This window comes from Coffea arabica, chromosome 1c (genome assembly GCF_036785885.1).
Source record: "Coffea arabica cultivar ET-39 chromosome 1c, Coffea Arabica ET-39 HiFi, whole genome shotgun sequence".
In the NCBI taxonomy this organism is placed as follows: Eukaryota; Viridiplantae; Streptophyta; class Magnoliopsida; order Gentianales; family Rubiaceae; genus Coffea; species Coffea arabica.
This window is the reverse complement of record NC_092310.1, coordinates 55,829,002-55,852,065: the sequence shown is the minus strand read 5'-3', so window position 1 is coordinate 55,852,065 and position 23,064 is coordinate 55,829,002. Positions and strand designations below refer to the sequence as shown.

The following is a 23,064-nucleotide window of genomic DNA, read 5'->3' as shown; positions in this document are numbered from 1 at the left end:
TTTTCTCAACCATTATCAATATTTTCACAAAAGTATTAAAAACTAGCAATTGACAATATTAAAAACTAGCAATTTAATTAGTGATGACTTTTCTTGTCATTATAATCTTGAATAAATTAGTGATAACATTATGTCATCACTAAATTTTCTTTGATTTTGACTTAACAATAATGTCTTATTAATAGCATTTGATTATTTTTAATGAAAGTCTGTTATAACCATAGAATTTGACTTTCGTTATTTTCAATTAATGATGTACTTTAGTGCTGCAATTATAAAAAATTGCAGGGCTAAAATATTTGCAAATTATAAAAGTATATTTTCACTTATATGTAATTAACAAATTTTGCCACCTATATTGATAAAAATTTGTGTTTTTGTACTAAAAAATAAAGAATAATACTATAGCAATAAAATCTATGCTTCAAACCAAATTAAAAATAAAAAAAAAACATGATGATTGGTCTCAAATGTTGGGAAAATGATTATTTTTATTGAAACTATGTGTAGACACCAAATTTTTGTTTTTTAAATTTTATTTTGTTTAATTAATTTAATAGGTTTATTTGTTTCAATTCTAGGGCTTTTATTTTTATTTTTTTTTATTTTATTTTGTTCTAGTTCATTTTATTTTATTATTTATTTTTGTCTTCGTACTAAAAAAAGAGAGAAAAAGAAAAAGCAAAAAAAAAATAATGACAAGTGGGGATCATGGATAGAGACAAGTGTCCCTTTTTGCATTTGACAACACCTCACCTAGATGGTGAGGTGTCTAGACACTTGTAGGATAGATATTTTGAAAAGGAAAAGAAAGAGAAAAAAAGGGCAACGGGGCTTGAAAAAAAGGCAAGACAAAGAGGAGGGTTTGGCGGCTGAATAGGGGGGGAACCTGGTTGGTGGCCGAAAAGAGAAAAAAGAAAGGAGAGAACCGAGAGGGGAGGACGGCTGGAAAAAACAGAGTAAAAGAAAAATCAAGGGGGTGGCGGATGAAAATGAACCTTGGAAAACGAAAAGGAAAAAAAGGAGGTGCTTCATCAGAGGCTAAAGGAAAAGAAAGAGAAAGATTGAAAGGAAAAAAGGGGAAGTTTAGCGGCTGAAGGCTGAGGAGAGGCTTCGGCTTAGTGAAGGGAAAAGGACGGAGAGGGAAGCTCAACGAAAACAAAAAACAGAGAAACGGAAAAGAGGGTGGCGGCTGACGAGCAGAGGAGGAAAAAAGAGCAAAAACGCAAGGGGAAAACAGAGGGGCTGAGAACAAGGAGAAGAAAAATGAGAGAACCGAGAGGGGGGCTTCGGTGGGGAAAAACAGAGAAGGCCGAGAGAGGTTTGGGCTAAAAAGAACAAAGCAAAGGAAAGACAAGGGGCGGCGGAACAAAGCAGAAAACTAAGAGGAAAAGGGACGGCTAGGGTTAGAGAAAAGGGAGACGCGAAAGTGAAAGGGAGAACTTCGGGGAGTTTCTGAGAGGAAGACAAGAGCAGGAACCAGAACAAGAGGAAGAAAGAAGCTTCGGGCTAGGGAAAAATCAAAACGGAGGCAGAGGAGAGTAAGAACCAGAATCACCACTGCCGTCGACCACCACCAGCGCCGCCACTTCACCGAACCCACCATCATCACCGGCCAATTTTCATCAAACAAGAGCACGGTAAGCTGTCTTTTCTTCTTTAAAACTTCAATTTTGTTCAAGCCTTTGAAACAGGCTGCCGTGACTGTGTTTGGTTGCAATTTTCGGTTGTTTGTTCATGATTTTTGAATACGCATGCTGTATGTGTTAATTGGACTGTTTACTGTGTTTCTGGCAAAATTTTGGGGCTGAAAATGACCTTAATTGAGCAAAAAAAGTCGGTGAAATTTTAGTGCCTATTTGCTGTTCGACGAAATGCCTAACCGAAAGTCCTGCTTTGAAGATGATTTTTGCTTGCGTTTTGCGTTGTTCTTATCCCAGAAATTTTGTTTACCAGAGTTGGGTAGTTGAAATTTTTGGTAATTATGCTAGAGGTTGGGTTTTGTTTTTGCTAAGATGGCATGCTGTAGCTCCCTGCTTTTCCCTTGTGGTTGTGCAATAGATTTGAAATGATGAATTAAAAGAAGGCCACGGTTGGGAATAAAATTATTGCAGAGAATATTTGTTGTCCAAAAGAAAAGTTCCTCATGGCTTTGTATGTTCTTTTCAAAGGATTCTACACTTGGCATGTGAATAATTTGACCCATATCAGTTTTCCTGTAGTAGAATATGTTTTCAGCTTTGCCATTGTCGTTTCATTTATGCCATTTTGAATGAAAGCTGTCAGTTTCCTCCATCCGATGACCTGGAGGACTGTTTTGCTGTGAATGCTGAAGTTTTTATTTGCAAGATTATGGTTGGACCTTAGATTCTTATCTTGTGAATTTGTTTGAAGTTCCGGCAGAGAGCTCTTTAGTTGAGCTTATGCAGTGTTGTATTTGTATAGATTGGACTGTAATTTCTAACTTCTTGCTGGTGCTGTAATATGTGGGCCCAAATTATATGAGGTTCTTACCTACTTCTTTTACTCTTTTATGACAGATAAATGCTATTCATACTAGCTTTTGGAAGATATCTATGGTTATGGTTGAAGAATGTTGAAGACAAAATTGCCTTTTGCTCATGGAGTGGTTCATTTAGATGTTATTCAATTTCTTAAACTGTGATTGCTTTTGTAAATGTACCTTATGTACAAGTGATATTTTGGACAAATGTTATTTTTGTAGGCATTAGTTGGGTAATGTACACTTGAATTTGGCATTTGAGAATGCTATATTATTACCATGTAATCTAATACAAATACTTTTGGTTATCAATCGTTCATATTTATTTGTATGGTTTGTTTAAAATCAATGATTTAGCAATGATTACAGGTCAAATTATGACTATTAAGCTATTGAGAAATTATCTAATGACAAAAAAAAGTTGTCACAAAATAGAAAATAAAAACTCCTTGTCACAACAGAGACTGTCACTAAATCTAAGCTAAATTTGTGACGACAATTGTTGTCAGTAAAATAGTTATATACAATGGCTTTCGGTGCTTTTTAGTGACGATCTTAAGTAGAGCATTTTTGACAAAAGGTCAATTCATCAATAAAACACTTCCGGATTGTTGTCACTAATGACAACTATTTAGTGACGACATTTCAGGTCGTCACTAAATAGTTGTCATTAATGACGACAATCTGGAAGCGTTTTATTGACGACTTGATCTTTTGTCAAAAATGCTCTACTTAAAGTCGTCACTAATGAGAACTATTAAAATGTCGTCACTGTTTACTTTTACCGACGGGGATTTAGTGACGACTTTATGACGATCAAAAAGTCGTCAATAAAAGGTATTTGTAACGATATTTGTATGTTTTGTGATGACTTTGTGTTGTCACTAATGAACAATTTTCTTGTAATGCATTTAGGACCATGCATGATTTTTGTAAAAAACTTTGAATAACTTACATTTTATCTTTATACTCATGCTTTTATTACCAACAGTATACTTATTATGACTATGTTACAATTGAAATATATTGTAGCGTAAACCAGGGAAACTATCAAACAAAGAATGTGTTACTAAAAAAAAATTAACCTGTTCCAATAGATGCTCAAAATTCCATAACATGCACCAAAACATGAAATCCATTAAAAGTCAACGAACATCAAAAAATATCCTCAGGTTTGATGGTCATTCTATAGCAGGCCTATTTTTGTCAATTAACCTATTTTTTCCCCTGTCTGATGCTTTCTCTGTAAAGCAGTAAATAAAGAGTCGACGTAGTTTTCGTACATTTCCATACGCATTGTGTAAATATATTAATTGTACTTAATGTTCTTAAATTCTATTAATTACAGCAAATTATTTTGTCAACAAACAGTTATCTGTTCACTTTATTTGCCTACAAAACTTTTTTTTATCTGTTTCACTAAGGGTGGGACAAATAATTAAGTTTATTATATTCTACCTTAATTATCTCCTTTTTAGTTAATACCAAATTCTCCATATTGTTTATTTATAATTGCAATCCTATGCTTGCCAAATTTCATGTTACATGGTAAAAAAAAATTTCTACTAACCTTGCGATTCTTGATTCAGATGGCAGTGTCATTTGAAGTAATGGTTAGTTTATCCTTTTTTCCATCTTTATAACTATCTCCCCTACACCACATAATTTATACACATCATACTGCAAATATCAATTCTAGTACTTTATTAAATTCATACACTATAATGCTCATTGTGGGCATTACATCCATTCTTCACCGTGCGCAAGCGCGGTATATTTCTGCTAGTTTCACATGATTTGATAACCAAGAAACAAACACTACAAGAAATTATCTAATCCAATACCCGATTTACTGTATAAAAAAATTATCAAAAACTTGAGTTGATGAAAAAACTAGCTAAATAATAATAATAATATAATGTGAACTTTTAAAATTAATACCATACCCTTGGTTTAATATGCCGACAGTTCGCGTCCCACGATAAATCATGCATTCTCTCTTTAAATGATAGCTAGATTGAATTATTTCATCATGCCACTTGTCATGACATTCACAAGCCGGCAAAACGTTTTCCATGCATCACATAGTAAAATAAATATGACTAATTAGCTCATTCTCAAACTGAATGTAATTTAGCAAAACGATTTCCAAGACACATTGGCCAAATAGCTTAAGTATTAGCCCTTCAAGACTTATTATTATATGCAGCGACCGGCCGGGGTCCAACATTAGGTATGAAGTACGTACTGCTTCAAAAAGTAAGTGGTTGAAACTTCAAACTTCTATTAAACATACATATAAAATAGTGAAATGATCATGGATTGATTTCGGTTAATTAGTTTGTGCTGAAAAGGTCAAGAATATGAAATCCTAATCACAAGAAGTAAAAATCTGTAAAATAACAAGTCGGTGGATTTCGGTTCTACCTGCCGTTATCCCTCTTTTCAATATGATGTTTTTAGGAAGTCTTCAAATGCCATTCTCAGAGATGAGTTTTTGTTGGGCATGTCACGTAACTGTCCTAGGAAAGAGAAGCAAGGCCGTGCAATAATACTACTAATAAAGAACACTTACAAAAATAGTGAGGAACAATAATGTTAAGGAAAATACTAGTGAGAGTAAAATTCGGTTATATTATGAATAAAAAGGGTAATACTAACTAACCACTTGATGAACCTCGTTCTTTCTCAAAAGGTAAAATACACTTTACCCTTATGTAATTTAGCGATTTTTCACATGATCTCCTATAGTTTCAAAAATTATAAATAACCCTTTTATGATCTTAACTAAAATGTTAAAATAACGGAAATGATCCTCTATAACGGAGCCTATAGAAATATAGAGATTACTCTTGTTTAAAAATTAAAATGATTGAAATGATCAAAATATATAAACATAATATGCATGACACTTTAACTCCTTTTATGAATTTGTGTTTTACCACATAACCTCCTTATAGTTTTGAAAATATATACATTTATGAATTTGTGGTTATGTAGAGCTCAGAAACTTTCAAACAACTATGAAAATTAAAAAGAAATAAAGAAAGGAGCAGTTAAAAGTTGTGGCTGAAGTAGCTAGCTTCACCAGTCGTTTAGTTTCGCAGATGGAATTCGTCGACATCTTTCTCATTTCATGTGTCAACGCTCCAAGACTGTGTATCACCCTCCGATCGATCCACCGAAAGTAATTTGCAAAGTTCACATGTCGCATGATGCGATTAATGTGGCTATCCAGAAATTGTTTTGCTTGCGATTCCATTTGACTATTTTGGGACAAAGTCAAAGCATTTACTTGGAACTTAAAGTCTTCAAGACGCCTAATTAAGAAACTTACATCCACCAAATCTTAGATTGTTTATGCATCAAGTTTTACGTTGAACTTTAAAAATTTTCATCTGCAAACTCGGGATTCTGATTTAGCAAGGTTTAGAATATTCTACTGCTCCTGTAAGGTCAATGAAACAACTGCTACATTATTTTCGACAAGAAATTAAGATTAAGACGTGATCGTCGCGCAAATTAACTCGCCAGTCATTTACTCTTTCAATTACCTGGCTAGCTGCAGCCAATGATGGATTAGTGAGTAACAATAATGATATTCTAAGCTTGTTTGCATGGAATCTACGCGGGGCAGGTAGATACATCCGGGTCATATCACGCGGCGAAGCAAAAGCCAAAATCTAAAAAGATTTTTGGTGAGCAAATTTAACAAGAAGGCCATGGTCAATTATCCACTGCTGGAAGAAATGAACTGGTCTAATACTATAATATTTACCTTGAAGAAAAATTTAATAATTACTATAACAACTTTGACAACAGCCATTAGGGCTCAAAAGCGTATATCTTGAGATTACTATAAATATGACCCAGTACTCTCTTACCAATCTCCAAGAAAGAGGCACCCGATAAATTGACTGACTTCGCATTAAAATTTCTTCCTCGCTGATAGCCACAATGTCTAGATTCCAATGTTCTCCATTGTGTTTGACGGTTGCTGCTATTATTGCATTTACGCATACTTGTGCACAACTTACTCCTGATTTCTATGAGCAAGCGTGCCCGGATGCTTTGCCCACGATCAGAGGCGTTGTTGAGCAAGCAATTCAGCAGGAGCCACGCATGGGTGCGTCGCTGCTTCGCTTACATTTTCACGATTGTTTTGTCAACGTAAGTTTTTTAGTAGTATGTAGTTCCTAATTAAGCTAGCTAGATCATATACGTTAAATGTTGTACAGTACACATCTTCTTACTGATCAAAAAGTTTTTCTGGAGTACCATAATTCACATGGTTAGATTGATATACAAAATTTCATTGTCTGGTGCCAGGGTTGTGACGGATCAAATCTATTAGATGATACCCCAACTTTCACAGGAGAAAAAACAGCCGGTCCCAATCTTAATTCCCTGAGAGGATTTGATGTGGTCGACCAAATCAAATCAGAGTTGAACTCAGTATGCAATGGCAACGTAGTCTCGTGTGCTGATATCGTCGCAGTTGCAGCTAGGGACTCCGTAAACATTGTAAATTCACACTCATACTTCTTTTGCGTCAAATTTACGTGCTTATGTCTGATCACATTCTTGTAACTACTTTTTAATTATGTTTCCAGTTTGGAGGTCCAGCCTACCAAGTTTTACTAGGCAGAAGAGATGCAACAACCGCCAGCTTCAACGATGCTAATAACGATATCCCCCCTCCATCTTCGAACCTCCAAGCTCTTTTGTCCAATTTCCAAAATCATGGGCTGAATTTACAGGATCTGGTGGTCCTATCCGGTGGCCATACCATCGGTGTTGCACGGTGCGCTATCTACCTGCCCAGGATAACCAATGACACGAATATCGATTCTGATTTTAGAGCCTCATTGCAGAAGGGGTGCCCTAATGCTGGAGCTCAAAATGATAATACCAGCCCTCTTGACTCCACTACAACATTATTTGACACTGTCTACTTCAAGGATTTGCTGCAATTTAAAGGTCTTCTTCACTCTGATCAAGAGCTCTTTAAAAATGATGGAAGTGAAACGGATGGCCTAGTGACACTCTACAGTAACAACCCCGAGGCATTTTGGGCTGATTTTGGCGCCTCTATGATCAAGATGGGCAATTTGAAGCCACTCACTGGCCAAAATGGTCAGATCAGGCAGAATTGCAGAAGGGTCAACTAAGAGATTACCTAACGTTGCTATTTTATATATGCTCTCTTATTTTCATTAAATTTGAGAATGTGATTTGAGGTTGTTTATTGTTTATCATTCCCTAAGTAAGCAATTCTTTTCACCATTATTGCTTGAGAGAATTGTTTGAAATGTATGTCCTATTGGACGGAAGCAATTTGAAGTGCTATATATATATATATATATATATATATATGAAAGTAGATATTTTAATCAAAGTTATGTTTCACTCCTATGTACCATGTCTAATTGAAGAGAATTAACGGGTTATAGATCACTTGGGTTTTACCCATATTGAATCCTATTTGGACTATATTATATGTTTAAAAATTATCTCTAATTTTAAAGTAACTTTAAAAAATAACTAATCTTATCTTAATAACATTGCTTTAAAAATCAACTAATTTTATATTAATGATTTTGCTTTCTATCAAATTATTATAAATAGAACTATAGTAAAACCTCTTTCAAATCGCAATTATTGAAATGTTACATATTCCATAAATTATTTCATTTCACCACATATCATTGATTAGTATTCAAATTGTTCATCATCTCTTCCCTTAATTTTGAATTAACTTATTGTAAACTAGAGAATTAACTATTACACTGACAGATTTACCAATATTGTTTGAAACTAAATATTTATTAATGAAAAAAGTGGATTGTTGGATCTTTTCTACTTAATTAAATGTGAATATATAGTTCTAAGTTTATGGTCATTACAAAAATTTAAATTATCTAAAAGAATATTTATAAAAAAAAAAGAATATTTACCAAGTTTTTGATATGAGATACATTATTTGATGTATACTATTATATTATAGTGAAAGTATGTAGACAAATTTTTAAAAATTAGTAAATAATTGAACATTTAGAATACATTAATTTTTTAAAAATTAATATGAATGAACATGTATAATTGTTGTTAATTTTTGTATTTAAATTATTCATATTTGTATAAATTCATAATAAATAAAAAAAAAAAGACCGTGCTAAGACACTGGCAAAATTCTAATTCTTTGTTTAAAGTGATAACAAATCTCCTTGTGCTTACATCCTTCTTTAGTAAATTCAAGAAGTCAAAATTTCCTTTCAAAGTAGCAATAATTTATATCAACTAAAAGAAAGAAAAAAGACAAAAAAGTGACTGACATGCATTTGAACAAGTACACCACAAAAAATACAAAATCACTCCCAAGGAACAACTTAAGAAAGATAAGATTGAACAAAGTTTTACATTGCAACCAGAACACACCAAATTATAAGTTTGAAATATCCAGAAAGCCCCGCTACAAGATTGAAAGAAAGTTTTTCTTGCCTTGCACCTAGAGTTTCCAGATAGCACTTTATTCATTGCATTATCAACTACTGCACTTACAACAGTATAGGCATCTTTTAAACCAAAGCCAAATCAATTGACTTTCCTGCAATTAGTTCTGATCTCGCCATTGTTACCGGTAAGTGGGCTGAGATTTCCCATTTTGAGGATTGCATTGGCGAAATCGACAAAGAAAGTGATAAAGTTAGCTCGATAAGCACTAACTTGAGAATCCGTGGACCCACCACTGAAGAGTTGTTGGTCCGAATGTAGAAGGCCTTCGTTTTTAACAAGATTATGGAAATAGCCGTTGTCAAATAGAATCGGGGAGCTGGCGTCCAGTGCAGTAAGGTTGTCATCACCAAGTGTGATAGGACAATTAGTTTTCAGTGAAGTAGCGAATGATGCATCAATCAGAGTCTCGTTGTAGACGCGATTGCGAAATGTTAAGCATCTGGCTTGGCCTATTGTGTGAGATCCTGCATACAAATATATGGATTCTTGAATACTATTGAATGGGAAATGAACGTGATTCCCTTGTATCTATTTGTTATTTTAGTTTGGCAGGACAGAAAGAGAGTGCAGGTCTTTTGAAGAACATGCAGATTAAGAATAGAATTGAAATCCAAATCCAAACATATGCAGTCACAAGATACTTGTCTTTTCTTCTTTCATTTTCCATGCCAGACCAAACGTTGAGGTAAAGAATTGATGCTATACCAACAAATGGAGTTCTTGAATTGGTCATGGCGGGACTTGAGACATGATTAAATTCTTCATGATTGTATTTTGAAAAATAAAAACTAAAAAAACCCTCCAATAATGACAAACCCCAGAAGAGAAGAGCTAAACTTTCTGCAGAAAAATGAAATTGTCAATCTTGTTAAGAATAAATGTGTTCATGTTTCACTTAGTCGAGTTTCTTACGTACCCAAAAGGGCAACCATTTCTTTAGTGGTGAAACCCTTGTTGGTAAAGACGGTTAAAATGTCGCTGAGATCCATTGCAGGCGATGGAATGTTGGCAACTTTGTTTGCATCATCAAGACTTGCCGTGGTAGAGTCTCTTCTGCCTAATTGAACGTTCCATGTCGGTCCACCCAACTGATCATTAATCAACACAATCTCATAGTCAACGAACAACAGCACACCTCTATGTACTTGATTTTGTAACTCTACACAATCAAAGTGAACCTTTTCTTTCTTTTTTTTTGTAGCCATATGAAAGAAATAAACTTGAAACTCATTAAATTGTTAGAATCCAGGGTACACATAGAACATATTCGAATTTTAGAAAGATTTCCAAATGATCACATATGGGGGAAGATGCTTACAGCAACAACTGAATCTCTTGCCGCAACAGCCAGAATATCTGCACAAGAAACTACACCCGGACATATGCTCTCTAGCTGAGTTTTAACGGTGTCAATTACGTCAAAACCCCTCAAAGAGTTTACATTTGCACCAGCCCCCTTTTCTCCAGTGAAACTTGAAGTATCATCCAGCAAAACTGAAGCATCACATCCCTACAAATGAACCACACGCATTAATGATTCTAATTAAGCATCAACAGGCATGCGGTTTTTTTCCTTTTTTTTTCTTTTTTAATTTTTGAGTGTGGTACTTTTATCTCATGGTATTTCACTGTATTCGTATAACTATTCCCCCTGATGCAACTCATTTGTAATTATTACTATATAAAACCAAAAGGGAGCATAATTGTTAATTGTAATGTATCGAAGGGGAAGAGGGAGCGACATTTTAATCCAGCGTTAAGCTATAGACGACGATGGAGTCGTTCGGTGGATGGGCCACGAAGGCGTGCAACTTGTTTTGCTTTAAAGTATCACGCCATTAATTAAAACAGCAGCCAGAAAAAAAAAAAAAAAAAAAAAAAAACGCCCCCTTAACCCTGAGATAAAGTTGTACAAGAAGCAAGACCTGTTGTAATGGCTGATTTTCAGTTTTCATAACAAAGCTTCATATTTCTTATCAAAAAAGATCTTATCATATGGGAATTTCAAAATATTAAAGATGTGCGCCTGATAAAATTTGTGCACAAAAGATAAAGAATCAGTATCTAAATGACTAAAAATTACTTTTGATTTTAAAATCATCTATTTTTTTTCCCCCTGGAGAAGAATATTTATTGTCAAAAAATATGAAGATACGATTGATGGAGCTCTATGGTCTACTATGCATGCACGTGAATCTCTGTCGTGCATGAAGAACTCAAACTAACCAACAACATGCAATTGGTTCCACTTTGTTATTCAACCAAGAACCATGCGTAGCTACTATGAACATGCAGCATGCAAGAAGATCTCAACCCCACCCCCCACCCCCCCTCTCTCTTCTCCCAAAAAAAAAAAAAAAAAACTGAACGCATGATGCATCCAGACCATGGATGTATTTTATGCAAGAAAAGGCGCGCATGAAGGAGATGATGAGATGATGGACTTGCATTGACAAAGCAATCATGGAAATGAAGGCGGAGGAGGGAGGCCCCCATGCGATGCTCCTTGACCACGGCGTTACTGACGACATTTCTGATGGTGTAAAGAGCTTTGGGGCATGTTTTTGCATAGAAATTTGAGGACAATTGCGCTGACGAGAAGTTTAAGACAAGTAGTACTAGAAAACAGGATGAGTAGACGAAGCTGCACTTCACTGATGAGTGCTCTATTGCCATGATTCAAATACGACGATGGTAATTAACCAGTAGAGAGGAGAGAAAGGATATATGTGGCTTAATTGCCTAGCTATTTGTAGATGTGCAACTCCAAGTTTGACGACAATGCTGCAGGAGTCACCCGAGGGATTTAAAGATCTAGCCCATTGACAATCTGTCCATGGTCATCACCATTTTGGAGTTAAAAGACACTTTAAAAAGAATAAGTAATGAGAATACCCTTTGACAAAACCGAGATCTGCACAAGACTGGCCTGTCTGTGTCGGAATATGCTGTGGTTTTCAACTTATAATCATGTTTATGGCTTTTCAATTCATTGAGAATGACGGGACTGGACTAGATCGCTCACTCTTATTTGGATGTCTTAGTACTGTAGTATATCAGGCTTTCTAATCCTCGCAGCTTCTCATTTGATTAGCAAGTCGAATAGCTTAGAGTATTTCACACTTTAGTATACTTAATTACGATAACATTGTTAACAAAAATGGATTTATGAAATTCTTTTTTTCTGTGGAAATCTCTCTATGATTGAGAGTAATTATACTTACGCACCACTAGAATTAGTATACATGGTGATTTTTTTTTTCTCGACACGATAGATTCTACGCGAGAGAAGGGAACTTAAAGAATTCAAGAAAAATTCGATGAATCATCGCTGATTCAAACAAGTGCCTGTCTACGCACCCGTTAATGAAATATTTTAAAAAAAGTTTGAGTATTAAAATGCAGGTCAAGAGATCTTGACCTACATCAAAGTAGCGTTTTAAAGATTTCTTGGTTGGCTAATACACATGGTGATAGTAATTGGTGCACGTAACATAACCACGCATCTACCTGCCCGAAGAGTTTATTTGTATGGCACGTTACCCCTTTGATTGTATGTCATGTTTGAGACCAGGTGGGGAAAGTCTAAATTGTTTGGATAATGGAGAGAAAGAAGGCGCACTAATATTTGGACTTTTATGCTTGGAATTAATCGACAAATTTTGTATTAGAATGAGGTTGTTGGCGTGGTGGGTTGGTGTGAACACGGGTTTCTCAAGAGAATCTCATCATTAGTCAGACGTATTATGCTTCTTTCATTAAGCTTCAGTTTTTGTGTGTTCAGTTGAATATCCATTATGTGCTTTGCGAGGCCCCCAAACTTTAGAACCTTCTCGGGTAGACTGAATGACAAAAAGCCCACTCAAAACACGTGATGTAGGTGCCTGGGCAAACAAATGTTATCCCAACTCTTAACCGGGACTTTCACTCGGCAAATACTATCTGAATTATTCGCACCATTAGACTTGCAATGAGGTGGTATCCACTTAACAGGCTTAACCCAGAATTTTATTAGCAATTGGTAGCGTAAATTTACCGACCTTTTATCATTCTGTGAATTTCGGCATGCATATATAAAAGAAGAGCATAAGTTAATCTCGTTCTCGAATTTTTTTTAGTTTAAAATTTATTTACCCAGCCTGCAGCAGCTTATAGACAAGGTTCTGGTTTTTCAAACTTCCAAGACAAGATTTTTTGATATTTATGATGTGTTTAATGAAACTGAAGTTTGAAAATTGAATTCTAAAGTTTGAATTTATTAAATTATTAATTATTATATTTAATATATTTGAATATATATTACATTCAATAATAAATGAATAACTTATCACTTAATTTTAGGAGCAGATTTTTCTTTTCATTTCAAACCCAAAGCATTTTCAACTCGAGCCAAGAAATTACTACAAGCCTATAACCCATTAATGGGCAAACAAAATCGTGATCTTTTCCTTTCCATCTACAAGGAAAAAGGGGCGAAGCAATGTGACTCAATCAGGGTCACAACCTAACGTGGTTGGACCCTTCAAAATACAAACTCTTCCTCACCAGCAGTAGCATTTCCATTTGGCAGTGCTCTATCCTTCATTGCTTGTAAAGCTTCTGCTGTTGAATCACTTATGTTCAATAGATACTGTAATCTGGACAACTTTTCTGGTGCTGGATCATTTTTCAGGTATATGACGTACAGATCAGCCAATTCCTCTGGTACCTCCCATGTTAATGAGGTAGAAGGAACAGCCTTGTCGCAGGCTAACAAGTCGTTCAGTGAGGATGCCTAAAACAGTAGGAAGAAGCATTAAATCTAAGACATATCAAGCGCAAATACATTAGAAAACCAATCAAAGAGATTCCAAGAATAAGCTTCCTTACCACCCCAATATGATTTCTCTGTCGAAGAAGTGCCACGGCTTGAATAAGTGAATTTGACAATCTACTCCGTGCAAGATCGCGAACAACTCGTTTAGCTTTCTCCACATTGATGTTTAGATCTTTAGGAATTTTCTCATACACTTCCTCTTCATCAAACTCTCCAGTACCGGATGAGAAAATACTATCTACAGTTTTTTTGAAAAGATTCTCTCTTAAGCTCTCAGAAATCATGGTATCCAATTCAACACCAGCCTCTCTCAGTTCCCTAATTTCCTTTATGCTAAGCCTCCCCTGTGCAACAGCTGTTTCGAGAGCTGCTGCCATTTTAGTTGTTGTAATGCCCTTAATAATCTTTTGGGCATGCTGAGGCGGCAGGCCAACATCCTTCTGTAACTCGTTGAGCTGCTCAATTCGAGCTTTTGTCAATTGTCCGTCTGCTAAAATCACCTCTGCTTTTTGCCTAAAGGCCTGCTCCGCTAAGCTTCTATGTACTTCAACAATCTCCTTAGAAGTCAAGCCAAGTATCCCCCCCAGTTGGTTCAGCAATGCATATTCAGAATCATCCTTTTTTGTGGTGAATTGGGTACCCAGAGGGATATTGGTCACTTCTCCAGTTATACAATAAAGCAGATATGTCTTGTAAAGATCAGTTCTGTCCCTTTCTGGTAGGTCATCTTTAAGGTTTATCTCAGTCTGGCCTTTCTTTGCCAAACTTTCTTTACCAGGTCTTACTTTCCTAAGTGACTGCAACGACTCCCATTCCTCATCCTCGCCCTCATCAACCACTTTTTCTTCCTTTTCCACAGGGGCCTCTGCAGGTGGAGTATCAGATGACTCGCCTTTAATATCTGCCACTAATTCTGTCACAACCAAGCTGTTGAAAGCAATCATCTTTTTGAGCTCTTTTGCAGATTCCGTGCGGCTACCAGCTGCTCGTGCTCTTTGGATGTAACTAATAAAGATCTTACGGACCTGAACATATGCAGTGCAAATGGGAGGGTAATTATTACTGGTATTACCGTGATTGACACCGGAAGAACACGGGGCTTGTTCAATAAAACAAAAGGTTCTGAAGCAATAAGTAAAGTGAAATGTAGCCAGGATCTGATACTTACTGCCTTGCTAGCTATATTCAAAGCAACCTCTCTAGTTAAGCGTAAACCAAATGCAGCCTTTCTCACAGATTTCTTGATTTCAGCATCATATCCATCGACTCCAGCGGCAATTGCTTCCTTAACAACCTGGAAAAAGAATCAGGCCACTATAACTGTAGACATTGCACCTATATAGAAAAAAATCTTCGATTCAAGACAATAGGGCCTATATCTGGAACATGATTACAATACACTAGAAGTTCTTAAAGCTACACATTCTGAAAATTTGAATACCATTTTGAGAAAGCCACAAGTAAGCATTTTGTTGGAAAACAAGCTGGCAGTGTTTCTCCCAATACGCACACAAAGGGCATCATTACTTTAGTCATAACATGTTGGTACTTTATGACTCCATCATTCATCAGAAATCTCAGTGACTATCAACTCTAATCAAGGTTGTAAAGATTGAAAAACACTTTACCAGTTATGAACATCAATATGTATTTTAAACGCTTGCCAGATGCACACTTTATCTTTTCTACCAATTTACCAGCCAAGCCATGTGTAATTAATGGAACATCAGGTCATTTAATCCCTGGTGGAAATGGCCCTCCATCTGTTTTCCGTACTTCCAATCTGATCACAGAGAACGACACCAATGGAATTCAAATAGTGGTTACCTTCTCAAATAAGCTACCACAGATGTCTGCATGAGCTGCTTCAACTGTTTCCCTTGGAATGCAGAACATAATCTGTAACTTTTCCAACACTTTAACATCCTCGTCACTTAGTGCTCCATCAGCTACAGCTTGCTGAAGCTTTTGCCGGTAGATTTCTGTAAATCAAAAACATGATCTTGACAAGTTGCTCAACTATTATATTAGGAAATATACATTTAAGAGAACTTTCTGCAAATTGTTAATTGCGACCTATACCATAGAGCATACAGTCACTAAAGTAAAAGCATGTCATGATAGAGTTTTAAAGGAAATAGTAGAATATTTATATTTAACCAGCCCGTGCAAGTTGCAAAGACAGGAGAGCTGCCACTTATTTGAACCACTATTACCTTCATGGATCTCAACAGCCTTCTCCGCATCAAACTGCAACTCTTCACAGAGGTTTTGAAGATAAGCTGCTTTACTATCAGCAGCAGCTAAATCACCACTAGATACAGCTTGAGCAAGTTGCCTGCGATACACTTTTGAGGTAACCTCCAGTTTAATGGATTCTGCTTCTCGCATACCTAAACCGAAAATATTCCTCAACTGGTTCAGTGCAGTGAGCTACAGTAGAAAAGAAAGTCAATGTCAATAGACACAAAAAAAAATAAAAAACAATAACATGTAATATTGACAAACAACGTCCAGCAAAAGCTATCTTTCACTCTATTTTCCTTTCTTTTTTTCAATCCTCTCCATTTTATGTTTCAACCCCAAGGGTTCTTGTCATTTCTGTGAAGGTTTGGCCTCCAAATGGAAGTATACCACTCAAATAAAGTACGTTTTGACTGATATTTTACATCTGACAATTGATGTGGCCACTGACTAAAATCTTGTTTCCTGAGCACCAACAGTCTTACATCTCCAGAAATAAAGCCTTCCTTTGCACCCAATCTTTAAACTATTTATGTACACAAAATATCATTGAATGTGCTCTAGCTTTGGCCAGCATTTTTGCAACATCTTACACACAGTTATGAGCTTTAATGTGCAATCCACAATTTTGTCATACATGAGCTCTGATAGTCAGCAACAAGCTTGCCAATTACGAAATGTCATGAAAGAAATTCTGGATCGTCTCAGTTGTAAATTTAACAGGTCCCCATACCCGAACATACATTTTATACTCAAGAATATTGAGCAGAAAAGTATTTGCGCTACAAAGCAAAAGAAAGAAGATCAAAAAGAAAGGGGCCAGGATTGCAGGGGTCAGGTGGGAGACAAGCATGCAACTCATGTGTTTCATTAGCAGTCAAAAATTGTTCATGAAACAAACTCGTGCCAATGCGAGGCCACATGTGAGAAATCTGTTCCGGGCATGCATGATAATGATAGTCCTCACTCCATGAGGCCGGGCATAAAGCATTATTCTGTAAAACTCAGAACTCTTAACACTACCAAGAGTTATACAAACAAAAGAATGCAGGTATGAACCATTGCAGTTTGAGTATAACAATTTATAGGTTAATCTGCATATTTTATCTCTGTACTTACACACACACACACACATATACACAGGTTGCATGTGTTTGCAAAGGAATGAGGTCACTTAAGCACCTTATCTTCTGCCATCCGACCGCTTGATAATGAGTCCCAGACATAGGCTCTGTATAGGAGCTTTAGGTCATCTATTTTTCTGTCAGAGTCATACTCCCCACCTAGGCAATAATGTCACATTAACTCCAGCTGAAAGTTTAAACAGTATACATTGAAAGAACCAAGGCCCAAAATTGCAATCAATTACAAAACAAAAATAACAACGAAAACAAGGAAAAAGAAGAAAGCCACATCATCATTTGCGCAGACAAGTGGAAAGCAGTTAGCATCCTCCTTACCTAACAAAGAAACTGGCCCAACTCCCCGAGCAAAACGGTTGGCTTCAGGATGGTTCTTCAGCGAAATAAGCAAATTATTAAATTTCAGCACCTTATTGAGCTCTTCAACAATACGAGTTGCTTCCCTGCAGGTACCCAAATAGGTTTTCATGAAAATGATTCTACAAGCTGACACAAGGAAAAGAAAAACAGCGAAAGATATCACCACTGATAACCATAGTTGGCCAAACCCACATTTTCTTACTGACTTGTTCCATAAAAGTTTGAAAACTCATCTTCACTAAAAACTAGGGATTCTTAAAAGTGCGTTAAAAGGATGCCTATCAATTCTAACTTTCTGCATAGATGCAAGTTTACCTCCTACAGACTATCTAGTTCTGACCATGCGCTTCTCATCCTTTCTATTACCAAGAATCAAGAAGGAAAAAAATACATACGATGCTCTTGTCCTGGATTTTAATATGTTAAGAGCAGTTGATATATTCTCCTCTACAAGCTTCCTTGTAAGCTCTTTAAACATATCCTCAGCAAGCTGCAAAAGAAGGGTAAGCGATGAGCCAAAAAAAGATATCAACATTCATGTGAAATACTATATGTCTTGTTTTTGTAACATGCCAGACAATTGCAGATAAGATCAAATATACAGATGGCAGTACCTCATCTGAAAGCCGATACGCAAGCTGTGCTTCTCTGAGGCCAACCAGCTGGTCAACATTAACATCTAACAAAAATTCCAACTCTTGTTAATACAGAAGAGCAGCAAGTGCAATTTGTCTAAATTACAGTATGGCAATACAACTTGAAAAGCCCAGCAGCTCATCCAATGACTCTAAAAACAAGCAGCAAAATGGAAATAACCAGACCCCAAAGCGGATAAGCAAAACTCTTAAGAAAGTAAAATTAGAGAATATATCTTGAAATAAGTCTGGATACCAGCAAACCAACCAGAGTTCAAATAAGACCAGTCCATCATGAAAGCCAAGGACTTACAAATACAAAAGACATGATCAAAACATTTGCATGTTTTCCAAGCCATTTCCATAAGAATATGGAAGGAAATCAATCATTTTAGAATGAAACAAAAAAATACAAAGTAAATTAACCTTTTTGATCCTTCCAAGCTTAGATGGCAGCGTTTGATTTCATAGAAGGATCAAAAGCCAGACTTTTGCATTTGAAGTTGAAACGGCTTCAATTATTAGAAATTCAAAGTTTAACACAAAATATTGCATTGAAGATTAGACTAAAGCATAAAAATTTGCTTTTCTGAGCTGATTATTCACTACAGTTTGTATAAACATGAAAATGAAAGGAATACACTAGTAAGTTTACTGGATATTTCTGCTTGGGCAATGTATTGTTATACAAAGTGAAAAACATGTCGATTTGGGACATTCCCTGCCACAAATATATGTCAAATATTACAAAAGTAAAGGCACATCAAACAAGCAGGAGAAACTCAGCAGTTACCTTGACCAATTGATTTAACCTTGAAGCCATACAACCGCTGTGCATTGTCTCTAACAGCAAGTTCAACCTAATGAACAAGAACATTAAAGACATTAAAACATGGCAAATAAATTCAACCTTAGGCATGTCAGCTCTGTTCACAGTGCCTTCAGAAGACCAAATGATGCTTAATAGTAAAGCATATTACATGAGAAAGATAGCAAAGATCAAAACTTTGCAAGTTAACAGGAATAGAAGTCCGCGGAAAAACATGAACAAACTAGATACCTGTGCATCAGTGACTTTGAAAACTCGTTTCCAAGGTAAAAGGAAAGAAGATGCCTCCCCAAACACAAGAGTTGAAACATATATCAACTTCTGAAATGCCTGCACTGGAAACACTGAGAACGGTCAAGTTCCAAACCTTGTTTTATAGACCTGACCACCTGCTAACTAACTGTCTTAGTAGATGTATCAAAGCAACAACATACCCGACGCTGCTCCAGATCAGCATCACGGTCTCCCGTTTCAAGCCTTTGTCTGAAAATTCGCCTACCAATCTGAGAAATTAACAGTTAAATTAGTTCCAAGCAAAAGGAAATATGACCTCTCCATTCAAACTTAGCAATGGAAAGATTCACATCCTTCATAATAAAATCAAAAGAACAATCATACTTACCTCCATGTGCATAGCTGCTGCATCTGGATCATCGATACCCAATGCATTCTTAAACTTGATGATTGTCTCAACTTCATCACCTTTGAGATCTTCATTTCCCGGAGGAAGGATGGAAGATACATATCTGAAAAGTTTGAATTGCATAATGCAAATCCAAATATATATAGTTCCATTATTTTCACATCAAAGCGACAGTTTAAGATCAAAGAGAACCCGAAGAACATACAGACCACTACAATCACTAATAGTAGTAATACGGTTTTCTCTTTCCTAACAGAAATTAGTCCAAACTGACAACAGGCAAGAATACTAATCATTAGGAGAAATGACTCGAAAAGATTAATTATCACAGCTACTTTTATAGAATGAATTTCTATACTCACCTGCAATATATATCACAAAGCTCTGCATTGAAGGCTTCATTTTGTTTGCTAATACCATATCTGAAAAGATGTGCGAAATTAGAAATAAAACAAAGAACATACTATTGGGTGACTAACTAATACTAGTGACAGCACAATGTCAAAAACTGAAAAAGTGCAAAATATGCAACCAAGACAAGATAAAATTAACTAAAAAACCAAGATGAAAATAAAACACAGCTCATACATAGCACATCAGCACATGCTTTCTGCATTCCCTGAGCAAACATGACACCAGTCCGTTTCCGGCAAGGAAAGTGGATGCCAGACAGAAAGTCAAAGCGACCTAATCTGGCCTATAAAATGCACAAGCAGCTAAGCTAATACACTCTAGTAGGGCAGCCAAAGTGCCAAACCAATGGGATAGAATACGACTAAGCATAGCGAGGCGATGAGTACTTTCAAGCTGACCTAATTGCTGTATCTTGGAGCAATTCTCTGATCTAAAACGACGGTAATTAGCAAAATGAAATCAAAAACCATTCTCAATTGCAAAACAAACTTGTGTTCCTCAGAAAAGCCTCCTTGGTTCAACTCAATCCTAACTAAAAGTAAAAAACTTTTAGAACAAATTCACCATTCCCATTATCAGCTTTTGGTACCCCTGAAGTATTTCAATTCATAATATCTACCAGTGTTCGAATGTTCAATCACCAGATAATGTGAATTTATCATGATATAGAACCTTAATAAACAAATATTACTCCACAATACGAACAAAAGAACTATCAAAACTTGAGGCGACCCTTCCACAGACTGATACTTTGAATTTCTTTATAGACAATTTTTGAAATAGAAATAGGTAAACCAAGGAAACAAGCAAACAAGACCATTCAAAACAAAATTTTGAACCGTCCCAAGTTACCTATTTGCTATTGCTTCAATATCTTCCTTGGTCAAGGCAGCAGGGTCATCAAAATCAGCGACATAATTATGCAAATTGACAGCAGCAACTTCAGGAACGCAAGAATTCAATGCGTAGGCCACTCCAGCGCCAGCAGTGCCAAGAGCCACGGCCCCACCCATGGCCACGTTGCGGGACCCACCAAACTTGGACCCAAGTCCATATCCAGCAGCAATAGCACCAGCAAATATAAGGGCTGAGCTTGCAATTCTCACAGTCGGCGACATTGCATCCGCCAGGGCTTGGAAGCCCGTGAGCTCTTTCTTTCCCCCAAATACATCCGGCTTAATGGCCTTGATGGGCTGGTCTGAAGATGATGACGCGGACAGTGAGGTGGGTATGCTGGCGGAGCGGATTGTGGATATACGGTAACGGCGGCGGCGATGGCTCTGGTGGTAAGCTAGTGTGGTGGAAAGGCGGAGCGGGTTTGGGGGAAGAAACGGGGAGAAGAGTACTTTCGGTTGGGCAACGGATGGGCTAGCTGTGAGGAAAATGGATGTGTTCATTTTTGGTTAAAATAAGAAAAAAGATGTCTTTTTTCTCTCTTTTTTCCCTCTATTTGTTGGTGGTGGAGGGTTGGGAAGAGAGAAAGGGAACTGAGTGTTGGAAGGCAGGGGGTAAGCAAAATGGTGGAAGCGGGGTTTTATAGGGTTTAAAGAATGTTTTGTCAGAAAGCAGCGGGGAGAAGACAGGTGAGGGATTGGAGCTTGGGGTGGAGAATGCGAGGGAGAAGATAAACTGCTACTGTCAATGTAAAACCCCAAATTTTTACCTCTCTTTGCTAATACCAATTTGGTTTAATCACGTCAGTTATATATTTTTAGAGGTTTTAATGGTATCCTATCTTATCTCAACCACTAAGGATAGTGGATGTTGAGAGGAAATGTTGTGTAACTTACGAAGATACCTACTCAAATTAACCTACTCTTGGGTAAAATAGTAGTAGTGGGAGTCCTTAAACAAAATGATTTTGCCAAAGTATTAAACTACTACTCAACAACCTATTTCTCTCCGTAACTTCTAATTTGTCAAAGACCAAAGCCCAAAAGAAAGAAAGTTGTGTGCATATAGTTATGCAAAATAAAAGGGAGGAATTATGCAAAAAGAAGACAGAATGCAACATCCTTAAGGTGTGAACATGAAAGACTACAGATTTCGTTATTATTTCTTTAGTAATATTATTTATTTATTTATTTATTTTTCAAGGTTTTTGATTCATGATTATAAGCCTTAAGCATGTCTGAACCGAAGTCGGTTTTATTTTGGAAATTCTTTTCACAATCAAGACCTGATTGGCTTCACGGCTGACTATATGAAATCTATATGTTATACTTCTAGTTGGGATCATTAGACTCTTCGTCATTTAATATTGGTACTAATACCTTACTTTTGTCAAAAAACCGGATTGATCGAAACTTGTAAACATGAATTTGTCATGCATTATTCCAATCGGTTCTTTGGTTCGGAAACACAAAAAAAAAAAAAAAAAAAAAAACTTTCATCTTCACACCTTGAACAAGTAAGGTTCTGACTCATAATTTTCTGATTTATTCATTTTACGAATTTTCTTAGCCTAGAATTCACTAAAAATATACCTGGAAGTGTCTGCCACTAGAGCCTTTTAGTTCATAGTCTGTAATATTTCAGTCAGTATAAGGTATCAACATTTCATCTTGTGCCGCTAGTTAGAAAGTAAGAAATGTTAAGGCTTTGCATGAACTAAAGTCAGGCCTCGGATTTGGATAAGTTAGACACAACCACTGGATCTTATTTGGTTTTCTGCCAAAAAAAAAATAGAAAAGTTTTCAAATCGAGAAACTTTCTAAAAATAAAAATAAATGAAACTTTCTAAATTAGGAAATTTTTGGGAAGGGGAGCCATTCTATTTTTATTGGGAAACTATTCAAGTGCATTTTAGAGAATACGTAAACATGTTTTCTAGGTTGTTTAAGGTAGGATTAGGCACTTTAAGAATAAGATAATTAAATTAATTAAGGTATATATATTATTGGTTATAGGCTTGAAGCAAGTTTAACGGTGCGCTAAGAATCTCTTCAAAAGTGCAGTTTGA

General features: G+C 36.2%; 3 protein-coding genes and 1 long non-coding RNA gene across 4 annotated transcripts; 2 read left to right on the top strand and 2 right to left on the bottom strand.

Moving 5' to 3' along the window:
- The first annotated feature begins 835 nt into the window (after nucleotides 1-835).
- LOC140036924 (uncharacterized) lies at nucleotides 836-2,808 on the top strand. Its single transcript, XR_011840531.1, has 2 exons — nucleotides 836-1,640; nucleotides 2,541-2,808. It is a non-coding gene; the product is annotated as an uncharacterized lncRNA (long non-coding RNA).
- A 3,606-nt stretch (nucleotides 2,809-6,414) lies between these two features.
- On the top strand, nucleotides 6,415-7,844 carry LOC113743033 (peroxidase RIP1-like). Its single transcript, XM_072049104.1, has 3 exons — nucleotides 6,415-6,673; nucleotides 6,833-7,027; nucleotides 7,117-7,844. The coding sequence occupies exons 1-3, from the start codon at nucleotides 6,461-6,463 to the stop codon at nucleotides 7,672-7,674; spliced, it is 966 nt and encodes a 321-aa protein (XP_071905205.1). The 5' UTR covers nucleotides 6,415-6,460; the 3' UTR covers nucleotides 7,675-7,844.
- A 1,018-nt stretch (nucleotides 7,845-8,862) lies between these two features.
- On the bottom strand, nucleotides 8,863-11,843 carry LOC113731265 (cationic peroxidase 1-like). The gene is made up of 4 exons (XM_027256429.2): nucleotides 11,468-11,843; nucleotides 10,338-10,529; nucleotides 9,936-10,107; nucleotides 8,863-9,483 (listed from the first exon to the last, which is right to left on the bottom strand). Exons 1-4 carry the CDS (start codon nucleotides 11,693-11,695, stop codon nucleotides 9,098-9,100), a joined length of 978 nt encoding a protein of 325 aa, XP_027112230.1. The 5' UTR covers nucleotides 11,696-11,843; the 3' UTR covers nucleotides 8,863-9,097.
- Nucleotides 11,844-13,350: 1,507 nt separating this feature from the next.
- Nucleotides 13,351-21,645, bottom strand: LOC113743022 (protein TIC110, chloroplastic-like). Its single transcript, XM_072080093.1, has 15 exons — nucleotides 20,955-21,645; nucleotides 20,051-20,110; nucleotides 19,668-19,791; nucleotides 19,480-19,548; nucleotides 19,277-19,375; nucleotides 19,010-19,076; nucleotides 18,196-18,260; nucleotides 17,977-18,071; nucleotides 17,540-17,664; nucleotides 17,262-17,362; nucleotides 16,052-16,268; nucleotides 15,663-15,817; nucleotides 15,004-15,129; nucleotides 13,889-14,860; nucleotides 13,351-13,793 (listed from the first exon to the last, which is right to left on the bottom strand). The coding sequence occupies exons 1-15, from the start codon at nucleotides 21,497-21,499 to the stop codon at nucleotides 13,542-13,544; spliced, it is 3,072 nt and encodes a 1,023-aa protein (XP_071936194.1). The 5' UTR covers nucleotides 21,500-21,645; the 3' UTR covers nucleotides 13,351-13,541.
- Nucleotides 21,646-23,064: the final 1,419 nt, after the last annotated feature.